Consider the following 26,185-nt stretch of genomic DNA (forward strand, 5'->3'; position numbering starts at 1 on the left):
TAGAGGCACCATAGAGTTGGAGATTTCAAAGCAACAGTTCTTCCCAAGGGGTGTGTGTGTGTGTGTGTGTGTGTGTGTGTGTGTGTGTACACACTAGTGTGTGCGTGCATTTGCTGAGAGTGGGAGAAGCAAGAGTTGAGCCTAGGGCCTTAGGAATGTAAGACAAGGGGGTCGGGCGGTAGCGCAGCAGGTTAAGTGCACATGGCGCCAAGCGCAAGGACCAGCAGGAGGATCCTGGTTGGAGCCCCCGGTTCCCCACCCGCAGGGGAGTCGCTTCACAGGCGGTGAAGCAGGTCTGCAGGTGTCTGTCTTTCTCTCCCCCTCTCTGTCTTCCCCTCCTCTCTCCATTTCTCTCTGTCCTAGCCAACAATGACAACATCATCATCATCAACAAAAATAAATCAACAAGGGCAACAAAAAAGGGAAAGTAAATAATTGAAACAAAAAAGGAATGCAAGAGAACAGACCTGGTCGCTGACCCGGCTCCTTAAGCCTCCCAGTGGGGTTTCATTATATTAGGACAGTCATTCATTATTTTTGTTCAGATAGAGACTCTACAATACCAAAACCACTTCCACTGCCATCCCATGTGTCATTAAGTGTCAGAGCTGAGACTAGGACTAGAAAGCTGGATTAGGCAGAGAGTAGCTCCCAAACATGAGGAAAGTATAAAATACCATCAACTGTTCACACCATTGACCTGACCCAGGGCCCATGTCTATTCATATTCCGCACAGGAGGCTGCTGCCGTAAGCTGCGAGTCCCTGCCAGTACAGGCTCACAGTCCATGGTCGCAGCTAGACACACCGCGGCCTGCATCATTATTCTGGGACCCGTCTTTGTGTGGCCCCGTCGAGTGACCCGCTATGGAATGTCCTTAATGCCCAGGATATGTCAGTAGACAAATCAGGCCAACACCATTCATTCATCCCAGAGAGGTGAGACAGACAAGTAGTAGGAGATGCAATGACCAAATTATTTTTAATTTCCTTCTGGCTGGTGAGGAGATTGGTAAGGACAGTATGCTCCCCATGGTGACTGCTGCCCTTCCTTGGTCTGTGGGTACCACTGTTCTGCTCAGAGAAGATACTGAGCAAGTGGACAACTTGAAACAAGTCTTGTGTAGAGAATTACTAATCTGGTTATTTTAATTTTTTTTTATTTAAGAAAGGAGGCATTAACAAAACCATAGGATAGGAGGGGTACAACTCCACACAATTCCCACCATCAGATCTCCATAACCCATCCCCTCCCCTTATAGCTTTCCTATTCTTTATCCCTCTGGGAGTATGGACCCAGGGTCATTGTGGGATGCAGAAGGTGGAAGGTCTGGCTTCTGTAATTGCTTCCCTGCTGAACATGGGCATTGACCGGTGGATCCATACTCCCAGCCTTTCTCTCTTTCCCTAGTGGGGCAGGGCTCTGGGGAAGCGGGGCTCCAGGACACATTGGTGGGGTCTTCAGTCCAGGGAAGTCTGGTCGGCATCATGATGGTATCTGGAACCTGGTGGCTGAAAAGAGAGTCACCATACAAAGCCAAACAAATTGTTGAACAATCATGGACCCAAAGGTTGGAATAGTGCAGATGAAGTGTTGGGGGGTACTCACTGCAAACTCTAGTGTACTTCTGCTTTCAGGTGTGTATTTGGTTCTAGTTTATGGATACATGTGAACATATGCTCTATCTCCTGGAACCTGGTCTATATCTGGGTTTGGGAATTTTGTTAGGAAGTGAACCACCTGGAATGGAATTAGAGAATACCATGAAAAGAAAGGTCTCACCCGAGTAATGAAGCTGAAGGGTTGTCATTCCACACCTGAAGTCTCTGGTCACAGTCTGAGCTGAAGCATGTTGAGGTGGCACTCGTTGTGTTGACTAATCTGGTTACTTTTATAAACATCATAGAAAAAGTCAGACGTACTGAATTACATACTAAAATAGTAGTTATTAGAATTTTGATTATAGTGAAAGCAAGTAGTGTGTTTTCAGAACAGTCATGAAACATTTTTGCATAGAAAAGCATAGATAAATAGGGCTTTTCCAACAATCCAATATATACTTCATACATCTCTTTGTATGTCAGGTACACAGAAGGCACTCAGATATGTTTTGTCAATTTATAGTCAACAGATATAAACCTTTCTGTATTTGTAGAGCAGAATATTAGGTTTTCATCACTTTACTCCTACTCATCACCACCCTTCTATAAACAGCTTCTTCATAACTGCTGGCACCTCTATACCCATAATATAGTAGCTAGCAAACCCAGAGAATACTATTTGATTCTTTGGGGATCAGTTGTCAAGTCCTGAACAGTTACTTTGCGAGGGGTTGATGGATGGTTGGTTCATCTTAGGTCACTTATTAATACTCTGTCTGGACTGGGTGCCAATAACCCTCCAAGGGAAAGTGGGTTACCAAACATTAGGAGGGAAAAGTGTAGCTGGCCAGGGTTATATATATATATATATATTTCCCTCCAGGGTTTCCGCTGGGACTGGCGCCTGCACTAGGAATCCACTGCTCCTGGAGGCCATTTTCCCCATTTTTTAACCTTGTTGTTGTCATTATTGCCATTGCTGCTGCTGTTGTTGGACAGGACAAAAAGAAATGGGGGGGGGGAGCCAGAGGGGGAGAGAAAGACAGACACCTGCAGACCTGCTTCACTGCTTGTGAGGCGACTCCCCTGCAGGTGGGGAGCCGGGGGCTCGAACTGGGATCCTTACTCCTGTCCTTGAGTTTTGCACGATGTGTTTAACCTACTGTGCTACTGCCCAGCCCCCAGGATCATATTTCTTTACCCTTTCTAGTTTTCTTTTGGGCAGTTTGGCTATACATACATATATATGTCTATATGCATTTGCCATTTTGAGAAATATTGGTCTTCTGTCATGGTGACCTAACCCTTTATTTTAATGTATGGACTTCATTTTGTGGTTATGCCAAAAAAAAAATTTCTCATTCCTGATACTTTGAGGTCCTAGTTTCAGTCCTTGGCGCCATCGCTAGTCAGAGCTGAGCAGTGCACTGATTTTTTTTTTTTAATATTTATTTTATTTATTCCCTTTTGTTGCCCTTGTTGTTTTATTGTTGTAGTTGTTGTCATTGTTGGATAGGACAGAGAGAAATGGAGAGAGGAGGGGAAGACAGAGAGGAGGAGAGAAAGACAGACACCTGCAGACCTGCTTCACCGCCTGTGAAGCGACTCCCCTGCAGGTGGGGAGCCGGGGTTTGAACCGGGATCCTTATGCCGGTCCTTGTGCTTTGCGCCACCTGCGCTTAGCCCGCTGCTCTACAGCCCGACTCCCTGCACTGATTTTTTTAAGGTACTGAGGAGTAGAGGTTGGAAAGAAACACATGAGAGCACTAATAACCTCTTCCCATTTTTAGTTTAGCTCTATATAGTCAGTGAACAATAACTTTTTCTCTTTCTACAAGTGATTCCCTTTCTTTTAAGGAATTCACCTTTCTTCTTACCCGGTCACATTTCATTTTTAATGCAAATATAAGCTACTTTCACAATCACACTGACATGACTAGTTCACCCCTTGCACATCGGTCAGTCCACAGGTGTTATGTGACCCTAGAGTAAGTCTCCCTCCGTGTCTTGCTCCTCAATCTAAAATTTTAATTTTTGGAGTATTCTTAACTATAGCCAGTACTGTCTATAAGAATGATTATCAGATGAAATACATAAACTTGGGAAACAAGTTTAAACATTAAGAGTGAATGATTAAAGTGAAGAAACAAGAATCAGAGGGTGTTTTGTTCTGTGGGGTACTTGGGTAAGCTTCTTGAAGTACTGCATATCATTGTGAAATCAGCTTAAATATGTCCTCTGCAGAACTTTTGAAAAGCTATGTTCCTGCATTTCATATTTCATGTCTGAAATTAACAGTAATTAAACAGAATTAAAAAAAACACTTTCATTCACTTTTTGGTAAGGATTTAGAAAAAATGTTAGTCTTGTTTCTTTTTTTTAAATTTTTTATATTATCATTTATTTTTTTATTGGCTAGAGACAGCCAGAAATTGAGAGGGAAAGGGGTGATAGAGAGGGAGAGAGACAGACGCCTGCAGCCTTGCTTAGCCACATGTGAAGCTTTCCCCCTACAGGTGGGGACCAGGGGCTCAAACCTGGGTCCTTGTGCATTTTAACTTGTGCACTCAGCCAGGTGCGCCACCCGAACTCGGTACCTAGTCTTGTTTCTATACACAGAATGTAAAAACTGTTCATCTCTGATGAACCTTTTGACTTTGTATGAGTCTTCACAGTTTTCGTACTAAGTGGTAGAGAAGTTGTATAAGATTTTTTCTGAGGAAAAACTGAGATAAAGATACACAAAAAGAGACTTTTCTGTTTCCCTTACAGTAGTGAGAAGCTAGGAAATGCATAGCAACAGCAGGGGCTCACTGTCAAGTGTTAGTAAGCCAGCTTATAAAGTTGAATTTTGTTTGATCGCAAACCTGTAGAGAAAATACATGTAGAGAAAAAAATCCTTGGATAAATAATCTAAAATTTTTTCAGTAATTCTCTACAGATGTGGGATGATGGGTATTTTCTTCCTTATACTTTTTATGTCTTTAGTTTTTCCCCAGTTAATGTTTATTACTTTTGTGATTAGTTTAAATCAGTATGTGTTTGAGGCTAAGCTACATTAAATAATGACTTTCAGACCTGAATAAACATAGACGCCTGGTTAAGTGTAATATAACAGTTATTTTTCTCTTGAAAGACAGGGAGATAGAAGCTTTAGACAAGTTCTGTAAGTGCTAATCCATCCGTTAGGGCAGATGTTTGACTTAGTATGAACTAAGTGCCAGGAGTTCAGTTGGGTAGGCACTGGGCGTCTTCTTTGCTCTGCTAGGCCAAGTGTATCTGCCGCCCTTTGTGCTCAGGATGCAAGGTGGCAATCACCAGCACTTCGGTCTGCTTCTCCTAGTGGGCCTTGAACCCTTGAAGACGAGGACCACACTTTCCCGTTTATTCAGCTGCGCTAGCTGATTTGCTGAGTTAGCTCTGCTTGAGGTGGATTTTGAAAAACAAATGCCAGTGTTGAACACTCTCTTCTGACTCACCGTAATAAAGCCCAAACATCCCTTATGGTGGGTACTCGGTGAGCTGCTGTACTGCAATGATTATGAATTTAATTGAGGGTGCTTTTACTTTGGAAGAAAAAAATATGACCTCAGTTTTTAGAATAACTTGAGCTGATCAGTGAAATGAATGTAATTTTTCATTTATCTTTTGAAGATGAAAGTTTGGCCATGAAATGGTCATACTGTAGGTGAAGGGAAGGGGATTGGATTCGTAGACATAAAGGAGAAAGAATAATAGATAATTTTTTTTGGATTTTTTTTCTTTATTTCCTTTTGTTGCCCTTGTTTTATTGTTGTAGTTATTATTATTGATGTTGTTGTTGGATAGGACAGAGAGAAATGGAGAGAGGAAGGGAAGACAGAGGGGGAGAGAAAGACAGACACCTGCAGACCTGCTTCACTGCCTGTGAAGCGACTCCCCTGCAGTTGGGGAGCCCGGCTCGAACCTGGATCCTTAAGCGGGTCCCTGAGCTTTGCGCCACGTGCGCTTAGCCTGCTGCGCCACCGCCCAACCCCCTGCCCTAGTTTTTTATTGTTGTTGTTATTGATTTCATTGCTAGATAGGACAGAGAAATGGAGAGAGGAGGGGAAGACAGAGGGGGGGAGAGAAAGACAGACACCTGCAGACCTGCTTCACTGCCTGTGAAGCGACTCCCCTGCAGGTGGGGAGCCGGGGGCTCGAACCGGGATCCTCACTCAGGTGCTTGCGCCACGTGCGCTTAACCCACTGCTACCTCCGGACTCCCAACAGGTGATTTTAAAGACCAATAATCAAGTTGTTAAAGCTGCTTTAAGTCAGATGTACAAGTACCCAGAATATTGATTCAGCTGCAGAGGGCCAGAATGACAATATGGAATTTGCAGCCACAGGAAGACCCTTACAAGGTACAGCAGAGCTGAGATCTGATACGCTCTTTCCAGCCCCAAGTTACGCACGTATTATAACCTCATAATTCTGTTAGTTCTTTACTGTCACAGGATAATTTTATAAAAAGCTATGATGTAAACCAGTGGTTTTCAATCAGGGGCAATTTTGCCTCCCAGAGGACATTTGGCAATGTCTGGAGAAGGTTCTAGTTTTAACAGCCTGATGGTGGTGGTAAGGTGCTATTAGCATTTTGTAGGGTAAGGCTAGGGATGCTGTTGAACTTTTTACAGTGTAGCAACTGTACCCCTCTTCCCCAAATACACAGTGAAGAATCATCAGCCTCTCAAGTGTCTATAGTGCTGATGTTGAGAAATCTTGATTAGGCCATGTCCAAATTCCTAGATCTCTCTCTCTTCCAAAAAAAAAAAAAAAATCGAAGCTCACAGTACCATTTATTTTATCACTTAAAATTGCGGAATTCGGCAGTAGTGAAGTGGTTAAGCGCACTTGGCACAAAGCACAAGGACCAGCGTAAGGATCCCGGTTCAAGCCCAGCCTCCCCACCTGCAGGGGAGTCGCTTCACAGGTGGTGAAGCAGGTCTGCAGGTGTCTGTCTTTCTCTCCCCCTCTCTATCTTCCCCTCCTCTCTCCATTTCTCTCTGTCCTATCCAACAACGAACAACATCAATAACAATAATAACTACAACAATAAAACAACAAGGGCAACAAAAGGGAATAAATAAAGATTTTTTAAAAAATTGCATTGTCTCCATAGAAAAGTTTTTCTTGAGTTTCAGTTTGACATACTGAAGGGATTACTTTCTCTATTGGCAATGAAGAGGAGATGGGTTTGAAACTCTTGACTTAGAGTTGGGGGAGACAGCATAATGGTTATGCAGAAGACTTGCCTGCCTGCCAGAGGCTCCCCGCACTACCATAAGCCAGAGTTGAGCAGTGCTCTGCTAGGCTCCCCGCACTACCATAAGCCAGAGTTGAGCAGTGCTCTGCTAGGCTCCCCGCACTACCATAAGCCAGAGTTGAGCAGAGCTCTGCTAGGAAAAAAAAAAAAAGACTGGGTTCCAGTTCTCTTTTTAAAATTTTTTCATTTAATTGTGTCTTTTAAACTTGAAAGTGTTCAATCAGCTTATCAATTTATTAAATCATTCATTTAGAGATATTAATATATTGAACATGCAGAATTTAAAAAATAGTATTCTAAGACTAATTCACTTTAATCTTATTAATAGGGTCAGGCGCGGGCCTGGGGAAAATAATCCAGAGATTTCCACAAAAGGACTGGGAGGACACACCTTTTCCACAGGGAATTGAGTTGGTAAGTTGGTGTTGCATTACTGGACTTTAATAATGATAGTTTTTTACACTGCATTTATGTTTGTATTTATATTGTAGTTACTGTTAAGTAATCTGGTGATTTAGTTAATTTTTATCTTTAATGGGGCTTCACTGCTCTTGCCAACTTTTTCAGATATTTAGAAGGGGACAGCAGCTAGAATGAGAGATAGTTAGGTTATGATCTGGCTGTGTAAAGAAACCTGTAGGTCTGGAGAACTACAGAGAGGTACAGTTACATTTTGATATAAAAAGTGGGGAAAGAGAGGAGGACCTGTGAAATAATGGGAAGCACATCCTGGTCTCTACCCCGTTCCTGGCTTGAGCTCCTGAAACCCTGTGACTTCAGTGTTACCGCTGGGGCTTAGTGCCTGCGCTACCAACCCTCCACTCCCTGCTGCCGTTCTATTTTTATTTGACAAGACAGAGGGAAATTGAGAGAGGAGGGGAGATAGAGAAAGATAGCCAACGCAGGCCTGCTTCACTGCTCATGAAGTGCACCCCAATAAAAATGAAGGCACATGTGTGAGTGAAGTGGTGGTGTTAGAGGTAGCAAAGCGTTTCCTTATATAAAAATTTCCCAGAAGTCTTCTGAAGCCTGCTTAGCAAAGCGCTTTTTAGGTTAGGTTATTATTTATAGACTGTCTACTTGCTGGTTCACATTGGAATATTCTTTTTCCTTTCAACTTTTTATAATTTGTAGCAGTTATTTTATTTTTTTGCCTCCAGGGTTATTGCTGGGGCTTGGTCCCTGCACTACAAATCCACTGTTCCTGGAGGCTATTTTCCCCATTTTGTTGCCCTTGTTTATCATTGTTATTGTTATTGCTGTTGTTATTGTTGGAGAGGACAGAGAGAAATTGAGAGAGGAAGGGAAGACGGGGAGAAAAAGACAGACACTTGAAAATCTGCTTCACCACCTGAAGCGACCCCCCTGCAGGTGGGGAGCTGGCGTCTCAAACCAGAATCCTTACGTGGGTCCTTGCGCTTTGTACCATGTGCACTTAACCTGCTGTGCTACCACCTGGCCCCTTGATAGCACTTGTAATGCTCTAAAGTCTAGTGCTTTGTCAAGTATAAAGCAGATCAGTTAACATCTACCAAAGTCCATTTAAACACAAACAGACTGGGAGCTGGGTGGTGGCATGCTTGGTAGAGAGCACACATTAGCATGCACGAAGACCTGGGTTCACGCCCGACTCCACACCTGCAAGAGGGAAGCCTCCTGAGTGGTGAAGCAGTGCTGCAGCTCTCTCTTTCCCTTCCCCTCTACTCTTTCTCTCATAATCTCTCTCTGACTGTCTGTATCGAAACAGACAGACAGTGTGGATTCATAGTGCAGGCATTGAACCCCCACATCAGCACTGGAGGCAACAGACAAAGCCCAGAACAGACATGCGTGTCTTTTCTCACCTCGTGCTGCCCTTCACGTATTAGAGAGGCTCATCTACTCTCTACTCTGCAATAAGAGCAGTGATTTGAATAGCTGTGACATGCTGTGTAATTTTAAGTGACTTCTGTAACCTTAAAGACCAGAGATAGACCTAATAAAATTATAGTCCAATTGAAGGTGACTTGGCTTAGTCCCTAATGGGACTGTTAATTCCAGGGTAGTAGTGTCCTTTTTTTTTTTTTTTTATGATTTAGGGGGAAAAATTCCTTACCCCATCACAAATTTATTTTCAGCATGTCAGTTCCTTTTGACATCTAATAGTTAAGACTGTGATAAACTTTGATCAGGTCAGATAAATGAGATGATTGGTGGCATACCTAATGTACAGCAAGTAAGTTGAGGATTAAGACATGCAGGGGGTCAGGCGGTAGCGCAGCCTGTTAAGTGCACGTGGCGCAAAGCACAAGGGCCAGGGTAAGGATCCTGGTTCGAGCCCCCAGCTCCTCATTTGCAGGGGAGTCGCTTCACATGTGGTGAAGCAGGTCTACAGGTCTCTTTCTCTCCCATTGTCTGTCTTCCCCTCCTCTCTCCATTTCTCTCTGTCTTACCCAACAACAACGACATCAAGAACAACAATAATTACAACAACAGCAATAAAACAATAAGGGAAACAGAAGGTAAGTAAATAATAGTAATAATAAAAAAGAAATTCAAACAGTTTTACCAGGGTGTAACAGCTTAACCATAGCAGAGCTAGAATTCAAGCCTAAGATCTATTTTGAGAGTGACACTGTAAGATAGGGTTAGCATTTGTATGTTAGTATAAATGCAGGATCTGAAAAACAAGGTTCTGTAATTTGGAAGAACTGAGGTTAAGAAGTGTTAAAATAGTGCTGTTTTATTGGATAGGAACCAGTTTTGTATTTAATTTGAAGGCAAATCAGCATAATATCACACTGAAATGATTTTTTCTGGCCATTTCTTCTCCCCAAACAGCCTGTCTGTTCATGTATGAACTTGTACATAGAGTCGGGGAGACTCCTACTGAGGGCTACACACTGAAATGATTCTTTCTGGCCATTTCTTCTCCCCAAACAGCCTGACTGTTCATGTATGAACTTGTACATAGGGTCGAGAGACTCCTGCTGAGGGCCACACAGTGTGCCACTCCTGGGACGCAGGCTTGAGCCCCTTAGGCCACATGGGCTGCATGCATGGACCAGGGGAAGCTCTGTGAGTGCTGGTGTGGTGCTGTGCCTGCCTGCCTGTCGATGCTGTCAGGCTTATCACTGAGGTCCCTACGTAATGATGAATCTACCACTCCCAGAGACTGTTTTGTCCCTTTTCCTCCCCCTTTATTTTATAGGACAAAGAGAAATTGAGAGGGAAGTGGAGAGAGAGAGAGAGAGAGAGAGAGAGAGAGAGAGAGGTATAATACTTTACACTCATGAAGCTTTCCCACTGCAGGCAGGAGTGGGGGCTTGAATTCTAGTCCTTGCACATGGTGACCAGGTGTGCCACCCCCCCCTTTCTGTTCCTCTGTCTTTAACTTCAAAAATCTGCCAGGAGCTTCAGAATTGTACAGGCATGATGCTCTGGAGAGGAAAAACAAACAAGCAAATAACTGCTCAGCTTGGACACTAAATTTGATTACTGTGGCACATAATTTTAGGCATTATTCATGAATTAATTTGGATAATCCTGCATTTAGTCCTTTTTTGGGAACAAGGTGTAGCTCCCCCCATGGGTGTGTCCTGCCGTGTATGTGACCTGGGTTTAAGCCTCAGCACCACATGAGGGTCCTGTAGCAAGTGGGGTGCTGTGGTGCTCAGTGCGCTCTCTCTCTGTCAGTATCTGAAGTGAAAGAACGGAAGTCAGTCTAGAAGTGGTGAAATTATGCATGTGAGGCTCAGGCTCTAAAAGAAAGAAAAAGAATCCCTTTTTTTGTTTCCTCTATTGAGAAATGGTACACTTTAATTTAGATGGATTTTAAAAATAAAAATATGAAAATAAGTTAAACTGAGCATAATGACTGCTTTTCTAGTCCTGGGATATTTTTATCATTTTCTTGTGTTTTTTTGGCACACATGGAAAACCACAAGTCATATAAATAAAGCTTCAGTCAGTTTTAGTGACAGTATTTCAAAGAAAACTAAAGAATTGTTTTCCTGAGGAATTCTATGGCTAACTGTTATCTTCTGATTATGGGAACAACTGGTTTGTTGGCTGGGTTTTGAACATTAACAAAATAGTATTGTTTTGACACTAGCTCTTTTAAAAAATGTGTTGTTTGAGAATATGTGCTGTAATTTTGTTGTTGTTGTTGTTGTTGTTAGAACACTACTTAGTTCTGGCTTAGGTGGTCCCTGGGACTGAACTTGGGACATTAGAACCTTGTGCAAGAAAAGTCTGTTGTGTAAACAACTAGATTATCCTCCCAGCCTAATATGTTATGATCTTAGCTGGGGATTGCCTGCACTGAGGTGTTTGTAGGTTTATGTATTTATTTATTTTCTAAGACTAAAATGCTGTGATAAAAAATAAGTGTGACTTGAGTAAAAGGAATAAACATTAGGTTAAAACTTCTAAATTTGAATTTTAAAAAATAAGTATAGACATATATGTCATTTATATATATACATGTATATATGTATAGAAATATATCTGGCATTTACTATGTGCAAAAAAGGAGAAACAGTTCACCGGAAGTGGAGGAATTGTACAGGCCAACAATAATAACAAAGCCCTGACTGGGGGAAAAAAACCAACAAAACTGGACGACTTGTGCCATCTAGTTTCAGCATCTGTTATAAAGCTGAGTATTCAGAACTTGAATTAACATGAGGATAGACATATAAATCCATGCAGCATTTGGAGACAAAACCATACATACACGCTAAGTTGATTTCCAGTAGAATTGCCAAAATCATTTAATTCCGCAGGTGTAGCATAGAGCATGTTGTCCAGCCTCCTTTCGGGGACTAAGGGGCGAACGCTTTGATGGCTTTTCTTTGTTATTTTTATAAAATCAACACGATAAGCTGTAGTCTAATTAAGAAGGTTCAGTTGATATTAGTGAGAAGTGAATAGAAAAGTGTTATAACATCACATTTAGAAAGGTCCGGTGAGAAATTTTTGGCAGTAATTTTATTATTTCCCAAAATTGACTGTTGATTAAAAAAACAAACAAACACTTATATGTGTGAACTCAGGTAATATGATATCATAGTATTCTAATGATAAAGATCTTCTTTTGGAGTTATAACTTAAAAAACTATTTTATGAAAGATACTACATCTTCAATACTTCCCTTGAATTCATTACTTTGTGCTTACTTTGCAAAGAAGAATACATCGCTATAAAATGTATAGGACAAATGCTATTAGTTTGTTAATTCTTATTCCCACTTTAGAGGCTCGCTGGCTCTTTCTACAGATGATGACGGCTTTTGCTAAGGTTTCTGAGTACTGACAACATGTGGAAGAATTCTGGCTTTGGTTTTAGATGCTTTGTTTTCTGATGGGGCTGGGAAGTGAAGGAAGAGGTGTGAGCAGAAAAGGCACAGGAGGCCCTTGATCCTAAGTGTCCCCATGCTTTCTGTCACCCGGAGATGCTCTCAAAGCGAGTACGACTTCCTTACAAATTCTAGAAGCTGCAGTTTCACATGACTGTTTATTATCATTGCTCTATTATGGAAATATCTATAATTCTCTTGCCTTTTGGTGACAGTGAGTGATGCATACTGTTTGTGTTACTAAAAGTAGCGGATTTGAAAAAGGAGTAAGTCCAAAAAGATGTAGATCATCGATGAGTAAAAACATTACTAAGGAGATGATGACTTTCTGAGCACTTAAGAAAAAGTTGGTTTTTCCCCTTAGTTTGTTCGGAATCCAGATTAAGTAAAAAAAAAAAAAAGCAGCTTGAAAAAAAATTCCGGATCATTTCACTTAAGAAATATTTATTCAGGGAGTCGGGCTGTAGCGCAGCGGGTTAAGCGCAGGTGGCGCAAAGCACAAGGACCGGCATAAGGATCCCGGCTCGAACCCCGGCTCCCCTCCTGCAGGGGAGTCGCTTCACAGGCAGTGAAGCAGGTCTGCAGGTGTCTGTCTTTCTCTCCCCCTCTCTGTCTTCCCCTCCTCTCTCCGTTTCTCTCTGTCCTATCCAACAACGACGACAACAACAATAACTACAACAATAAAACAACAAGGGCAACAAAAGGGAATAAATAAAATAAAATATTAAAAAAATTAAAAAAAAAAGAAAAGAAATATTTATTCAGTGTTTACAATGTGTCAAGCCCTGAGAAGGTTGTTGAAAATATGGTAACGAACCAGATATGATCTTGTCTTTTCAGAATTAGAAGGGCGGAACTAGTCAGAATGAGAAAGTAGATCACACTGGCTGTGAGAAGCGACAGATCCATTAAATAACGATGGCGCAGTGAAAGGAAAATCTGGCCAAAGAGCAAAGGGAACAGTTCATGAGTGGGGTCAGGATGCCCGTACCAGTTCATGAGTGGGGTCAGGGTGCCCGTACCAGTTCATGAGTGGGGTCAGGGTGCCCGTACCAGTTCATGAGTGGGGTCAGGGTGCCCGTACCAGTTCATGAGTGGGGTCAGGGTGCCCGTACCAGTTCATGAGTGGGGTCAGGGTGCCCGTACCAGTTCATGAGTGGGGTCAGGGTGCCCGTACCAGTTCATGAGTGGGGTCAGGGTGCCCGTACCAGTTCATGAGTGGGGTCAGGGTGCCCGTACCAGTTCATGAGTGGGGTCAGGGTGCCCGTACCAGTTCATGAGTGGGGTCAGGGTGCCCGTACCAGTTCATGAGTGGGGTCAGGGTGCCCGTACCAGTTCATGAGTGGGGTCAGGGTGCCCGTACCAGTTCATGAGTGGGGTCAGGGTGCCCGTACCAGTTCATGAGTGGGGTCAGGGTGCCCGTACCAGTTCATGAGTGGGGTCAGGGTGCCCGTACCAGTTCATGAGTGGGGTCAGGATGCCCGTACCAGTTCATGAGTGGGGTCAGAATGTCTTGGGCTTGAACCGGGATCCTTACGCCGGTCCTTGCACTTTGCACCATGTGTGCCTAACCCACTGGGCTACCACCTGACTCCCATATTAATCACTTTTATGCTTCTTTCCTTTGACCTTGATCAGTCAGCTAACAACATGCTGTATACTTGACCTGTACATAGATTAGTGAACGGGAGTCTTTTTATACCAAGCATATCAGCTCTGTGCAGCTATAATGTTCGAATAATGCATTACAGAATGCCAGCATTACAGAATGCCTTTAGAAATTAACTGCTTGAGTTCTATTGTCACTTAAAAATTAATTTTAAATTTTTTCCCCTTTTTGTTGCCCTTGTGTATTGTCATATTATTATTGTTGTTGTTGTCGGATAGGACAGAGAGAAATGGAGAGAGGAGGGGAAGACAGAGGGGGAGAGAAAGACAGACACCTGCAGACCTGCTTCACTGCCTGTGAAGGGACTCCCCTGCAGGTGGGGAGCTGGGGGCTCAAACTGGGATCCTTATGCAGGTCCTTGCGCTTTGCATCATGTGTGCTTAACCTGCTGCGCCAGCCCCGGGCTCCCCATTGTCACTGTTTTTATAAAAATGGTATGTGTATACATGGGTGGATATAGATGTTTTGAAATGTCCGAATCTTTGAATATTAGAGACCGTGTATACTGAAATAGAAGATTTGATGGGAACTTGTAAGTGTATTCCTGAAGGGAAATACATGCCAGTCTTTTGCAAAGGCAGTTGGGAGGAGCCCATTAATTATCTAGGAGTGTTATAAGAAATACTTAGCGGTATTTCTGTAATGGGTTCACTCTAATTCCAGATAGCTTGTGTCATTTCTGTTTTTGAATCTAAGACATTAGGTAATTGCTGTAGTTCTTTTATCCTTGTTTGGTTATTTATCCTTACGATTCATGTCTGTTCTTGTTTCTGCTTAGCAGTTGACTTTTATACAGACTTGTATACAGGCCGTCAGCAATTAGATGCCTTCGTCTCATAACCTTCTGTTTGTCCAACTCTTTTACCCAGGCATCAAGTGTGGGGTATTTGCTTTAAAGTACAATTAAAACCAGTGTTCTGTTAATCCCATATTGTTTTACATGATCTTCTGTCACAAGGGATCAGCATATTCTTGCTATGCCTTTCTACAGTTTCTCCTTTCAAGCAGAAGTTCATGTGACTAGCAGAAGCCTAAAGTGCCTACTCCAGGTTAATGGAAGGGGTTTGGCAGGAGACACAGTGCATCAATGTTTTAGATAAGAGCCATCAATTTCACAGTTGGTAACAATTTTAGGCAGATAATACTCTCACAACAGGCTGACTTCATAGTCACAACAGGCTTCAGGAAACTTAGTTCATGCCTATGGCACATGCTACTTCTCTTCTTTTAGTAGTGACTTTAGTGTGTTCTTTTTTCTCAGAATTACATACTACCAATGAGAGAAGTCTTGGGGAAATCCTATTTTAAATTATCTTTATTTATTGGATAGGAATAGCCAGAAATTGAGAGGGGAGGGCCAGGTAGAGAGGGAGACAGACACCTGTAGACCTGCTTCACCACTTGAAAAGCTCTTCCCCATAAGTGGTGACCAGGGGCTTGGACCTGGCTCCTTTTGCATTGTGACGTGTGTGCCTAACCAGTTGTGCCACCACGTGGCCTCAGAAATGATATTTCTTAACGGTGCAGAATTTGAAAGCGTAAACAGATCAAAGAGAATTTTTAACTCTTTTCTTATTTTTTTTTACTGAGGTAAATCAAATGAAACAAGAAGCCGCAGTTCAGCAGCTTTAGACTTAGGGACTTTATTACGCACTTTCTTGATAAAACAAGTCTGTATAGCTTCATGGTTGACTATTTTCTTTTTTTATTTTGATTGTACCTTTTTTTTTTCCTCCAGGGTTATCACTGGGGCTCGGTGCCTGCACTACAAATCCACTGCTCCTGGAGCCCATTTTTTCCCCTTTTGTTGCCCTTGTTGTTTATCGTTGTTGTTATTATTGTTATCATCGTAGTTGTTGGACAGGGCAGAGAGAAATGGAGAGAGGAGGGGAAGACAGACAGGGAGAAAGAAAGACAGACACCTGCAGACCTGCTTCACCACCTGTGAAGCGACTCCCCTGCAGGTGGGGAGCCGGGGGCTCGAACCGGGATCCTCACACTGGTCCTTGTGCTTTGTGCCACATGCGTTTAACCCGCTGCGCCACCGCCCAGCCCCCCCGATGGTGACTACTTTTTATAGGACTGTTGATGAGAGGACGTCAGAATTATGTAAGTGCTTCATTCTAATAGACTTGTGAGAATGTCTGAATCTGTAGCCAAGTTCTGCAGAAGCAGTTAGCTGGGAGGACCAGGGCATGTGACTGCTGTCTCACATGAACAAAATGTTGTAGGACAGGTTCTTGACCTGAAGTGGTCGCAGCTGTGTCAGAATTGAATAGAATTGTCGGACTCTAGGTATTTGTTTGAGTGAATTAGTTGTTAGTATCAAAAATTGCACTAGGAGGCCAGGTGGTGGTGCAGCGGGTTAAGCGCACATGGTGAGAAGCTCAAGGACCAGCGTAAGGATCCCGGTTGGAGCCCCCGGTTCCCCACCTGCAGGGGAGTCGTTTTACAGGCGGTGAAGCAGGTCTGCAGGTGTCTGTCTTTCTCTCCCCCTCTCTGTCTCCCCTCTTCTCTCGATTTCTTTCTGTCCTATCCAACAACAATAATAGCAATTAGCAACAATAAACAAGGGCAACAAAAGGGAAAAAAATAGCCTCCAGGAGCAGTGGATTCGTGGTGCAGGTACCAAGCCCCAAGGATAATCCTGGAGGCCGAAAAAAAGAAAAGAAAAGAAAAAAAAATTGCACCAGAACTTGTCACCAGCAGATCTGCCCTATATAAATGACTAAAAGAAGATTCCTGTACAGAAAGAAGTTAACCAGAAATATTGGGGGGAGGAAGAACGAAAGAAAGAATAGACTTAAGTGCACACAACACACTTTCCCTCTCTCCTTGAGCTTTCTTAACTATACCTGACATATGCAGCAGAAGTCACTGTATATACTATGTGCCATGGTCTGCAGAGTGTGTAGAGGAATTACAGTGATGGCGTTAGTTGAGGAGGCTAAGGGGTCATGAAGAGAATAGGTTAATTTGAAGGCAAATCACGTATAGAAATGTATTCTTTGCAGGCTAGGTAACATTTTGTTTCTTTCCACAGAATCAGGTGGTTCTTACTGGGCCGTGGGCTAAGAGAGCACCTCTGACTTAGGTCCTTGGTTTCTTAAATGCCTGAACACACTGGCGTAAAGCAGCTACTAGCTGGCGAGAGACAGGCCCAGCTTCCTCTAGACTTTTTACCTTCATGGAAACAATAGAAAGGGGTAAGAAATAGTACTCTGAGAGGCATGACTTTCCGAGCCTGTGGTAACTTGTTTGAATACTCTCTGTATAGGTCCAGGTGGACAGGAATTCCTGTTTTGATAGCTGAATTAAACTAGATAAGAAAAAAGCAGGAAAAAGATAAACATTTATTCACATAAAGTGATTTAAACACATACTTTGAAAGAAAACACAGCAATTTCCCCTACCTGCTGTCGATTGATGAAAAGTTTACAACTGTAAATTCACCACCTTTTATTTTCTTCACCACTTTTTCCTTTTTAAACTAGATCAACTACAAAATAGAGAAGACTCAAATTATAAACTGAGAAATAAAAACATTACTGTTGACTCTACAGTAATGAAAAGGATTAGCGGCATATCCCATTTAAAAACTAGTAAAACTGAAAAAAGTCTCCCTCGTTTTCTTTGCAAACAGCAGTTTTTTCTTTTTTGTTACTAGTGATTTCATAATGACTAACAAGCTTGTAGGATAAGAGGGGTACCGTTCCACACAATTCCTGCCATCTGAGTTCTGTAGCCCAGCCCTTCCATCGGAAGCTTCCCCGTTTTATATCCCTGTGGGAGTGCAGACCCAGGATTATTATGGGGAGCAGAAGGTGGGAGGCCCGGCTCCTGTGATTCTCTGCTGAGGATGGTCATGGCAGGTCAGTCCATACCCTCAGCCAAACAACAATTTCATTCTGATGCTGTGGTTATCAAAGTAAAGGCAATAGTGTTAGGTGTGCCACTGCAGATTCACCATCTAGAGCTTGTGTTCCTGGAGCTAGAATGTATTGCTAATGACATTCAAATGATACTGTTGTTAGATAGTTGAAATGAATATTTATCAATTATTTGAATGTCAGATTCATCCTTAGCTTGATTTTTGTTTGTCGCATTGCTCATGAAGCTAGGGCCTCATCTATGTGCAATTTCACTGCTCTTGGACCTCAGTTTTTCAGCTGGAGAGAGAGGAGATGCCACGGCAGCAAGGCTTCCTGCATATCCATAGAGCTTCCGGTGTGGTGTCAGGGCTCAGGCTGGGCCGTGTGTGTGTGTGTGTGTGTGTGTGTGTGTGTGACTGTGTGAGTGTGTGTGAGTGTGTGTGTGTGTGAGGTGTGTGACTGTGTGTGTGACTGTGTGTGTGTGAGTGTGTGTGTGTGTGAGTGTGTGACTTGTGTGTGAGTGTGTGTGTGTGTGACTGTGTGTGAGTGTGTGAGTGTGTGTGTGACTGTGTGTGGGTGTGGGTCTGAGTGTGAGTGTGTGTGACTGTGTGTGGGTGTAAGTGTGTGTGACTGTGTGACTGTGTGTGTGAGAGTGTGTGTGAGAGTGTGTGTGTGTGTCAGTAAGCAGAACAGGCTGTGTGCTCATGTGTGAGCTGTGTGTGTGTGTCAGTAAGCAGAACAGGCTGTGTGCTCATGTGTGAGCTGTGTGTGTGTGTCAGTAAGCAGAACAGGCTGTGTGCTCATGTGTGAGCTGTGTGTGTGTGTGTGTGTCAGTAAGCAGAACAGGCTGTGTGCTCATGTGTGAGCTGTGTGTGTGTGTGTGTGTCAGTAAGCAGAACAGCTGTGTGCTCCTGTGTGAACTGTATGTGTGTGTGTGTCAGTAAGCAGAACAGCTGTGTGCTCATGTGTGAGCAGTGTGTGTCAGTAAGCAGAACAGGCTGTGTGCTCATGTGTGAGCAGTGTGTGTGTGTGTGTCAGTAAGCAGAACAGCTGTGTGCTCATGTGTGATCTGTGTGTGTGTGTGTCAGTAAGCAGAACAGCTGTGTGATCATGTGTGAGCAGTGTGTGTGTGTGTCAGTAAGCAGAACAGGCTGTGTGCTCATGTGTGAGCTGTGTGTGTGTGTGTGTGTGTGTCAGTAAGCAGAACAGGCTGTGTGCTCATGTGTGAGCTGTGTGTGTCAGTAAGCAGAACAGGCTGTGTGCTCATGTGTGAGCTGTGTGTGTGTGTCAGTAAGCAGAACAGGCTGTGTGCTCATGTGTGAGCTGTGTGTGTGTGTCAGTAAGCAGAACAGCTGTGTGCTCATGTGTGAGCTGTGTGTGTGTGTCAGTAAGCAGAACAGGCTGTGTGCTCATGTGTGAGCTGTGTGTGTGTGTGTGTGTGTGTGTCAGCAAGCAGAACAGGCTGTGTGCTCATGTGTGAGCTGTGTGTGTGTGTCAGTAAGCAGAACAGGCTGTGTGCTCATGTGTGAGCTGTGTGTGTGTGTCAGTAAGCAGAACAGTTGTGTGCTCATGTGTGAGCTGTGTGTGTGTGTCAGTAAGCAGAACAGGCTGTGTGCTCATGTGTGAGCTGTGTATATGTGTGTTTCAATAAGCAGAACAGGCTGTGTGCTCATGTGTGAGCATGCTGTGTGTGTGTGTGTGTGTGTGTGTGTGTGTGTGTGTGTGTGTGTGTGCCAGTAAGCAGAACAGGCTGTGTGCTCATGTTTGAGCATGCTGTGTGTTATAGTTAGAGAAGCTGAGTAATTCTTACTCCCTAAGAGTGCGTGCTCATACAAGGTCTGCTTGATGCAGGGGCTGCAGTGCTCACATAGTCAGTAGTATGCCTACTAGTTCTGGTAATATATTTCATGCTTGCGGGTAATATATACTCAAGTGTGTAGGTTGGAGAGCCCACTTAGATGACTGTGCTTTGAAAGTTTGTCTCCATTTTCACCCCTGAGAATGCATTTGCTTTAGATTGAGTAATCATTACATTGGCTAACTTGTGTAACTAGTGATACCCAGTAATTATACAAGAGTCAAGTATTCTCCTAGAATGAAAAGTCAGGTGACTTTTACTAAGCATGTTTGATACCTGGTTTTACTCCTTACCTGTCTCTCTGTTTAGTTTACTTTTGGGATTGTGACTGATTTCTTTCTTCCTTTTTTTTTTTTTTTTTTTTTTTGCCTCCAGGGTTATTACTGGGGCTTGGTGCCTGCACTACAAATCCACTGTTCCTGGAGGCCATTTTTCCCATTTTGTTGGCCTTGTTGTTGTACTTGTAGTTGTTGTTATCATAGCTGTTACTGTTGGATAGGACAAGGGAAATGGAGAGAGGAGGGGAAGGCGGGGGGAGAGAAAGACAGACACCTGCAGACCTGCTTCACCGCCTGTGAAGCGACTCCCCTGCAGGTGGGGAGCCGCGGCTCGAACTGGGATCCTTATGCTGGTCCTTGAGCTTTGTGCCATGTGACTTATTTCTGTATAGTTATGAGTACTGAACAAATAAGATGTTAGAAAAAAATTGTGATGCAGACATTAAGCAGGTTTTCAAGACTTGCTTTGAGTTTTAGCTCCACAGCCTAAAGTACATAAGTATAATTTATTCTGTAGATTTCTAGTTAATTGCTAGGCGTATACCAAATTATATTCTCCGATAATTACTGGTTGATATTTTTTTTTGAAGATCGTCAAACTTTAGGTAAGAGAGTCACCGTAAAATCGGTTTGTACTGTAGTGGGAATGCAGACTGGTGCAGCCCCTTTGGAGACCGAGTCCTTAGATAGATGAAGACAGAATTAATCACCTCACGGTGCAGTGATACCACTTAGGCGTTTACCCAAAGGATACTGAAGCAGTGACCTGAAAGGGCACAGGCACCCCATGTTCAGAGCTGCATCACTCACAACAGCCCAGGAGTGGAAGCAGCCTAATGCCCATCAACAGACGACTGGCTAGAGAAGTTGTGCGGTGTGTACTCCATCTGCAGTGATACTGTGTCCTTTGGGACACAATGGATGGAACTGCAGGCGATTAAGCTTAGCAAACTAGAAGAAAAACAACTGCCACATAGTTTCTAGAGAACTGATACACATGATACATGAACTTGGAAGAAAAACAAACTGTTTGTAAGACTTGTAGGAAGTATAGTGGTTCTCTCTGGGAAGTGGGAGGAGAGTGAGGACACAGAACTCTGGTGGTGGGTGTGGTGTGGGGCTCTACCATGTAGTCTTAGAACCGTGAGCCTACTAGTAATCACAAATTTTAAGAAAACTTGTTTTTATTTATTTATTTTTTTTTTATGCAATGGAAACTCAGGTCACTAAAGGGAGTTGGTGAGAGCTGGGTTGCAAGGGTAAAGGGCCCAGTGAGCATTGCTAGAGGGTGTCGGCATTTGGATTTGGTGATAAGTATGATGCAACCGATTTTGAAGAGGCTTGAAATTATACTTCTAGAAAATTTTATTATTGTAAGCCAAGGTTACATCAAAAACAAAGTAAAATAAAAATTTATGTTGGCTTGGGAGAATATCAGCCTTGAGTACTTTTACTTTTTAGCTATGGCTTAAGAGAAAAAATCTCTTATTTATTTATTTATTTTTTAAATTTATTTTTTATTTAAGAAAGGATAAATTAACAAAACCATAGGGTAGGAGGGGTACAACTCCACACAATTCCCACCACCCAATCTCCATATCCCATCCCCTCCCCTGATAGTTTTCCCATTCTCTATCCCTCTGGGAGCATGGACCCAGGGTCATTGTGGGATGCAGAAGGTAGAAGGTCTGGCTTCTGTAATTGCTTCCTACTGAACTTGGGCGTTGACTGGTCAGTCCATACTCCCAGCCTGCCTCTCTCTTTCCCTAGTGGGGTGGGGCTCTGGGCAAGCTGAGCTCCAGGACACATTGGTGGGGTCTTCAGTCCAGGGAAAAATCTCTTATTTTTTTTATTGTCTTTACTTATTTATTGGATAGAAAGAGCCATAAATTTAGAGGGGGGAGGGGTGATAAGGAGAGAGAGAGAGAAGTGCAGCCCTGCTTCACCACTCACAGAGCTTTCCCCTGCAGGTGGGGGGACCTGGGTCCTTGCACATTGTGACATATGTGCTCAACCAGCCCCCAAAAGAAATCTTTTAGCTAAACAAGACGAGGCTTTATTTGGGTATGACTATGGGAGAAAACAGATATATTCACAAAATCATATTAAATGTTTCCTTTAAGAATGCAGTTGAAGTTTAGCAAGGGAATACACTATAGAAAAATGAGAAGCCATTGTTTTAAGTAATCTGAATAGATGGAAGGGGCGAGTCAGTTTCACCGGATGTTTGAACTCTGATCTAAGTGGATTTCCACAATTGCCTCCAGGTACATGATGAGTTTCCTCCTGATCTCTGCCTGGATCACTTGCAGAGAAATGCGCGCGGCACACTGCTGGTGAGATATGACTGCTGTTACAAAGAAAGCAGCAGAAGTGATTTTCCTCAAGGATACGGAGAGAGATCATTTTCTTTGATCCCATAAATGATCTTATTTTGGGGTATCTGCTCTTTGCTGATTCATAGACTGTTAAAGTAATCTATTAAGCAGTCATGTGTTATTCAGCCATTCGAGTTAGAATCAGAGGCCTTGTTGGAAATGGATTGAAGAGATTCATGAAAGCAACACAAGCTTCTCTTACCAGTCGCCACCACAGTCGTCCCTGAGCTGAGGTGCTGGTGCTACACCTCCACCACTCCTGCTGGCCATTTACCCACAGGGACAGAACGAGAAAGGGATAGAGGAAGAGAGACACCTGCCAGCTTGAAGGAAGCCTCCCTGTCTCCCTACCCTGTCGGGTCTCTGGCGGGGTGATCTCCAGGGGAAAGGTAACATCTGGCGGGGTGATCTCCAGGGGAAAGGTAACATCTGGCGGGGTGATCTCCAGGGGAAAGGTAACATCTGGCGCTGTGATCTCCAGGGGAAAGGTAACGGACCGGTTCTTTCTAGAGTAAAGACACCGGGGAGCCCTCCAGCGTGCTCAGAACTCGTTTATTAGCAGGTGGACATGAGTTAAATAGAAAGCCAAACGAAGGGATTATTATTGAAATATGTCAGAAATCACAGGTTTCTTAGAGGTCGGCTTGCCCCTAAGGTAGGGGGCTGGTATGACAGGAATTGATGAGATACAAGACAGTTATTCTCCATGACGCAAGCGACTTAATTATCCAGAGGTATTTGAGAGAAGCATAGGGGTTAAACCCGTAGGGTGAGACAGAGAGAAGATGGATATCAAAAGGCCATATAGTTTGGCATTTCTCTTGTCTGGGGTCTGAGGTGTGTGATGAAGTGTGTGACAAGGTGTGTTCTTCTGTGATCAGAAGGTGACTTTGAATGAGTGAATCTGCGGCCATGTGGCCTGCGGTTAATGGAGGGAAGTACTGGGGTATCTGTGGGCCTGAGAGTCAAGAAGGAAAGAACCAAGTCTGAGTTTCCCCCCTTATGCTCACCTCGGTTGAGAGAGGCTCACCAAGAGGTTATCTTCTCAGACCTCCATCCAGGGACGGGGGTGGTTCTCCCGGAGCTCTGTCAGGCTTACACATAGTCCCTCCTTATTTCTCCTCCTCATTTCTTTAATTAATGAACAGTGTCTATGGATCAATGTCAGCCCTCCATCCAGGGACAGGGGTGGTTCTCCCGGAGCTCTGTCAGGCTCACACATAGTCCCTCCTTATTTCTCCTCCTCATTTCTTTAATTAATGAACAGTGTCTATGGATCAGTGTCAGCCCTCCATCCAGGGACGGGGGTGGTTCTCCCGGAGCTCTGTCAGGCTCATACATGGTCCCAACACTACCCCTTCCTTGCAGGGGACTGAGGACCTGACTCTGGGTCTTCACTTACAGTAGCTTGTGTGCCTGCACCTAGCCCCTTTCTTTGTATTAATTCCCGCCAGAGAGTAGACCTACATTTGGTTATGAATTTTAACATCGCAAGGACCGGCGTAAGGATCCCGGTTCGATCCCCCGCTCCCCATCTGTATGGAAGTCACTTCACAGGCGGTGAAGCAGGTCTGCAGGTGTCTGTCTTTCTCTCCATTTCTCTCTGTCCTATTCACCAATGACAATAATAGTAACAACAACAGCGATAAACAAGAAGGGCAACAAAAGAGAAAAAAATGGCCTCCAGGAGCAGTGGGTTCATAGTGCAGGCACCAAGCCCCAGCAATAACCCTGGAGGCAAAAAATAAAAAAGAGTTATAACATCTTGGGGCCGGGTGGTAGCGCAGCGGGTTGAGCACATGTGGTGTGAAGCGCAAGGACTGGGGTTTGGATCCCAGTTCGAGCCCCCGGCTCCCCACCTGCAGGGGAGTCGCTTCACAGGCGGTGAAGCAGGTTTGCAGGTGTCTGTCTTTCTCTCCCCCTCTCTGTCTCCCCTCCTCTCTCCATTTCTCTCTGTCCTATCCAACAACAACAACAATAATAGTAATAACAGTGATAAACAAAAGGGGCAACAAAAGGGAAAACAGTGGCCTCCAGGAATAGTGGATCCGTAGTGCAGGCACCAAGCCCCAGAAATAATCCTGGAGGCAAAAAAAAAAAAAAAATTAACATCTCTGGGGCTGGGCAGTGGCACACCTGGGTTGAGCACATACGTCACCAGGAGCAAGGACAGATTCCACCCCCCACTCTCCAGCTGCAAGGGGGACAATTCACAAGCCATAAATCAGGCCTGCAGGTGTCTCTCTCTCTCTGTCCTTCTCTGTCTCCCCTCTCTTCTCAGTTTCTCTTTGTTCTGTCACATGTAACAGAAAGGAAAATAAAAGGGAAAAAGTGACCCCTGGGATGGCGGATCTGTAGAGCCAGCACTGAATCCCAGCAGTAGCCCTGGTGGTAATAAAACATTAAAAAGAATAAAAAAACTTTAACATTTATTCATTTACTCCCTTTTGTTGCCCTTGCTGTTATATTGTTGTAGTCATTACTGATGTCGTTGTTGTTGGATAGGACAGAGAGAAATGGAGAGAGGAGGGAAGACAGAGAGGAGGAGAGAAAGATAGACACCTGCAGACCTGCTTCACCGCCTGTGAAGTGACCCCCCCTGCAGGTGGGGATCCGGGGGGCTCGAACCGGGATCCTTACGCTGGTCCTTGCGCTTGGCACCACGTGCGCTTAACCCGCTGCGCTACCGCCCGGCTCCCGAGAATTTTTTAGTTGGTCCCTTAGATCCTTGGTAGTGTGCGGCTCTGCCGTGCGTGTGGCCCAGGTTTAAGCCCAGCCCCACGGCAGTGAAGGAGACTTCACTGTGGTTCATCTCACCCTCTTTCTCTACTTCTCTGCCTCCTAAAATAATTTCAGATGTAAATTGTGTATTTAAATCTTTGCAGCAGGGCATATCTAGTGAAATCACATATGTATATCCCACCCAAGTTCTCTCTGGCACTTCATGCCTGCACTACTCCACCACTTCTAGCGGCCTCTTTTTGTTTTTAGTTGAAGTGAGAGACAAAAGGAGAGAAAGGGACAGAGAAGCAGATACCACAGTGCTGCCCCACCCTCGTGAAGCTCCCTGTGCCAGTTCTGTGTGGTGGCGGGGGCCTCGGCACTCATTCCTTGCGTAAGACAGAGTGCGCTCTACCAGGTGAGCTCGCTCTCAGCCCCAGGGCACGTTTAGCACATTCAGACTTTGTATTCATTTGAAAGATGAGTGCAGTTCAATGAGGATCGCACTTCTTATTTAGATCTCCAGGTTCTCATCTGTGTATGTCACCCAAACTCCCGAGTGGGTCTTCTGTTCTTCTTCTTGTGTTGCTTTTATTTGTTTGTTTTTGTTTTTAATTACCATCAGGTTTATTCCTGGGGCACAGTGCCTGCTCTACAAATCCACCGCTCCTGGCCCCTCCTTTCTTCCACTTTTTAATTTTATTGGATAGGACAGAGAGAAATTAAGAGAAGGAAAGATAGGGAGAGAGAAAGACACCGGCGGACCTGCTTCACTACTCGTGAACCGTCTCCCTTGCAGATGGGGAGCAGGGGCTAGAACCAGGCCTTTGTGCATAATATGTGCATTTGTCTAGGTGCACCACTGCATAGGCCACCCCACCACTTGACTTTTCAAGTGAAATTTGTCTGTAGTTTGTCACTGATATTTGTAGCTAAGTGTGAGAATCGTAAGTGGTAGAAACGTGGTGCAGAAGGCCAGGAGATGGTGGAAGGGCTTTGTCTGTGTAGGCTGTTACAGGATGTGGTGTCACTGGAGGTTTAGACAGAGATGGCATACGCAGTAAAAAATAGATTAAGGGGAGGTCGGGCGGTAGTGCAGCGGGTTAAGCGCACGGGGCACAAAGCGCAAGGACTGGCATAAGGATCCCAGTTCAAGCCCCCGGCTCCCCACCTTCAGAGGAGT

General features: G+C 44.0%; 1 protein-coding gene across 6 annotated transcripts in view; it reads left to right on the forward strand.

Annotated features, from left to right (window-relative positions):
* Nucleotides 1–26,185, forward strand: part of SBF2 (SET binding factor 2) — a 277,867-nt gene that overhangs the window by 26,386 nt on the left and 225,296 nt on the right. For 4 of the 6 annotated variants that reach the window (XM_060177191.1, XM_060177192.1, XM_060177186.1 and 1 more), the window contains exon 2: nt 7,217–7,302. In XM_060177191.1, coding sequence (XP_060033174.1) covers nt 7,217–7,302 — 86 coding nt within the window. Of the gene's footprint in view, nt 1–5,852; nt 5,987–7,216; nt 7,303–26,185 lie in introns of all 6 variants that reach the window. The other 2 variants (XM_060177188.1, XM_060177187.1) reach the window with 1 other exon arrangement.

Source organism: Erinaceus europaeus, chromosome 17, assembly GCF_950295315.1.
Source record: "Erinaceus europaeus chromosome 17, mEriEur2.1, whole genome shotgun sequence".
Classification (NCBI taxonomy): domain Eukaryota; kingdom Metazoa; phylum Chordata; class Mammalia; order Eulipotyphla; family Erinaceidae; genus Erinaceus; species Erinaceus europaeus.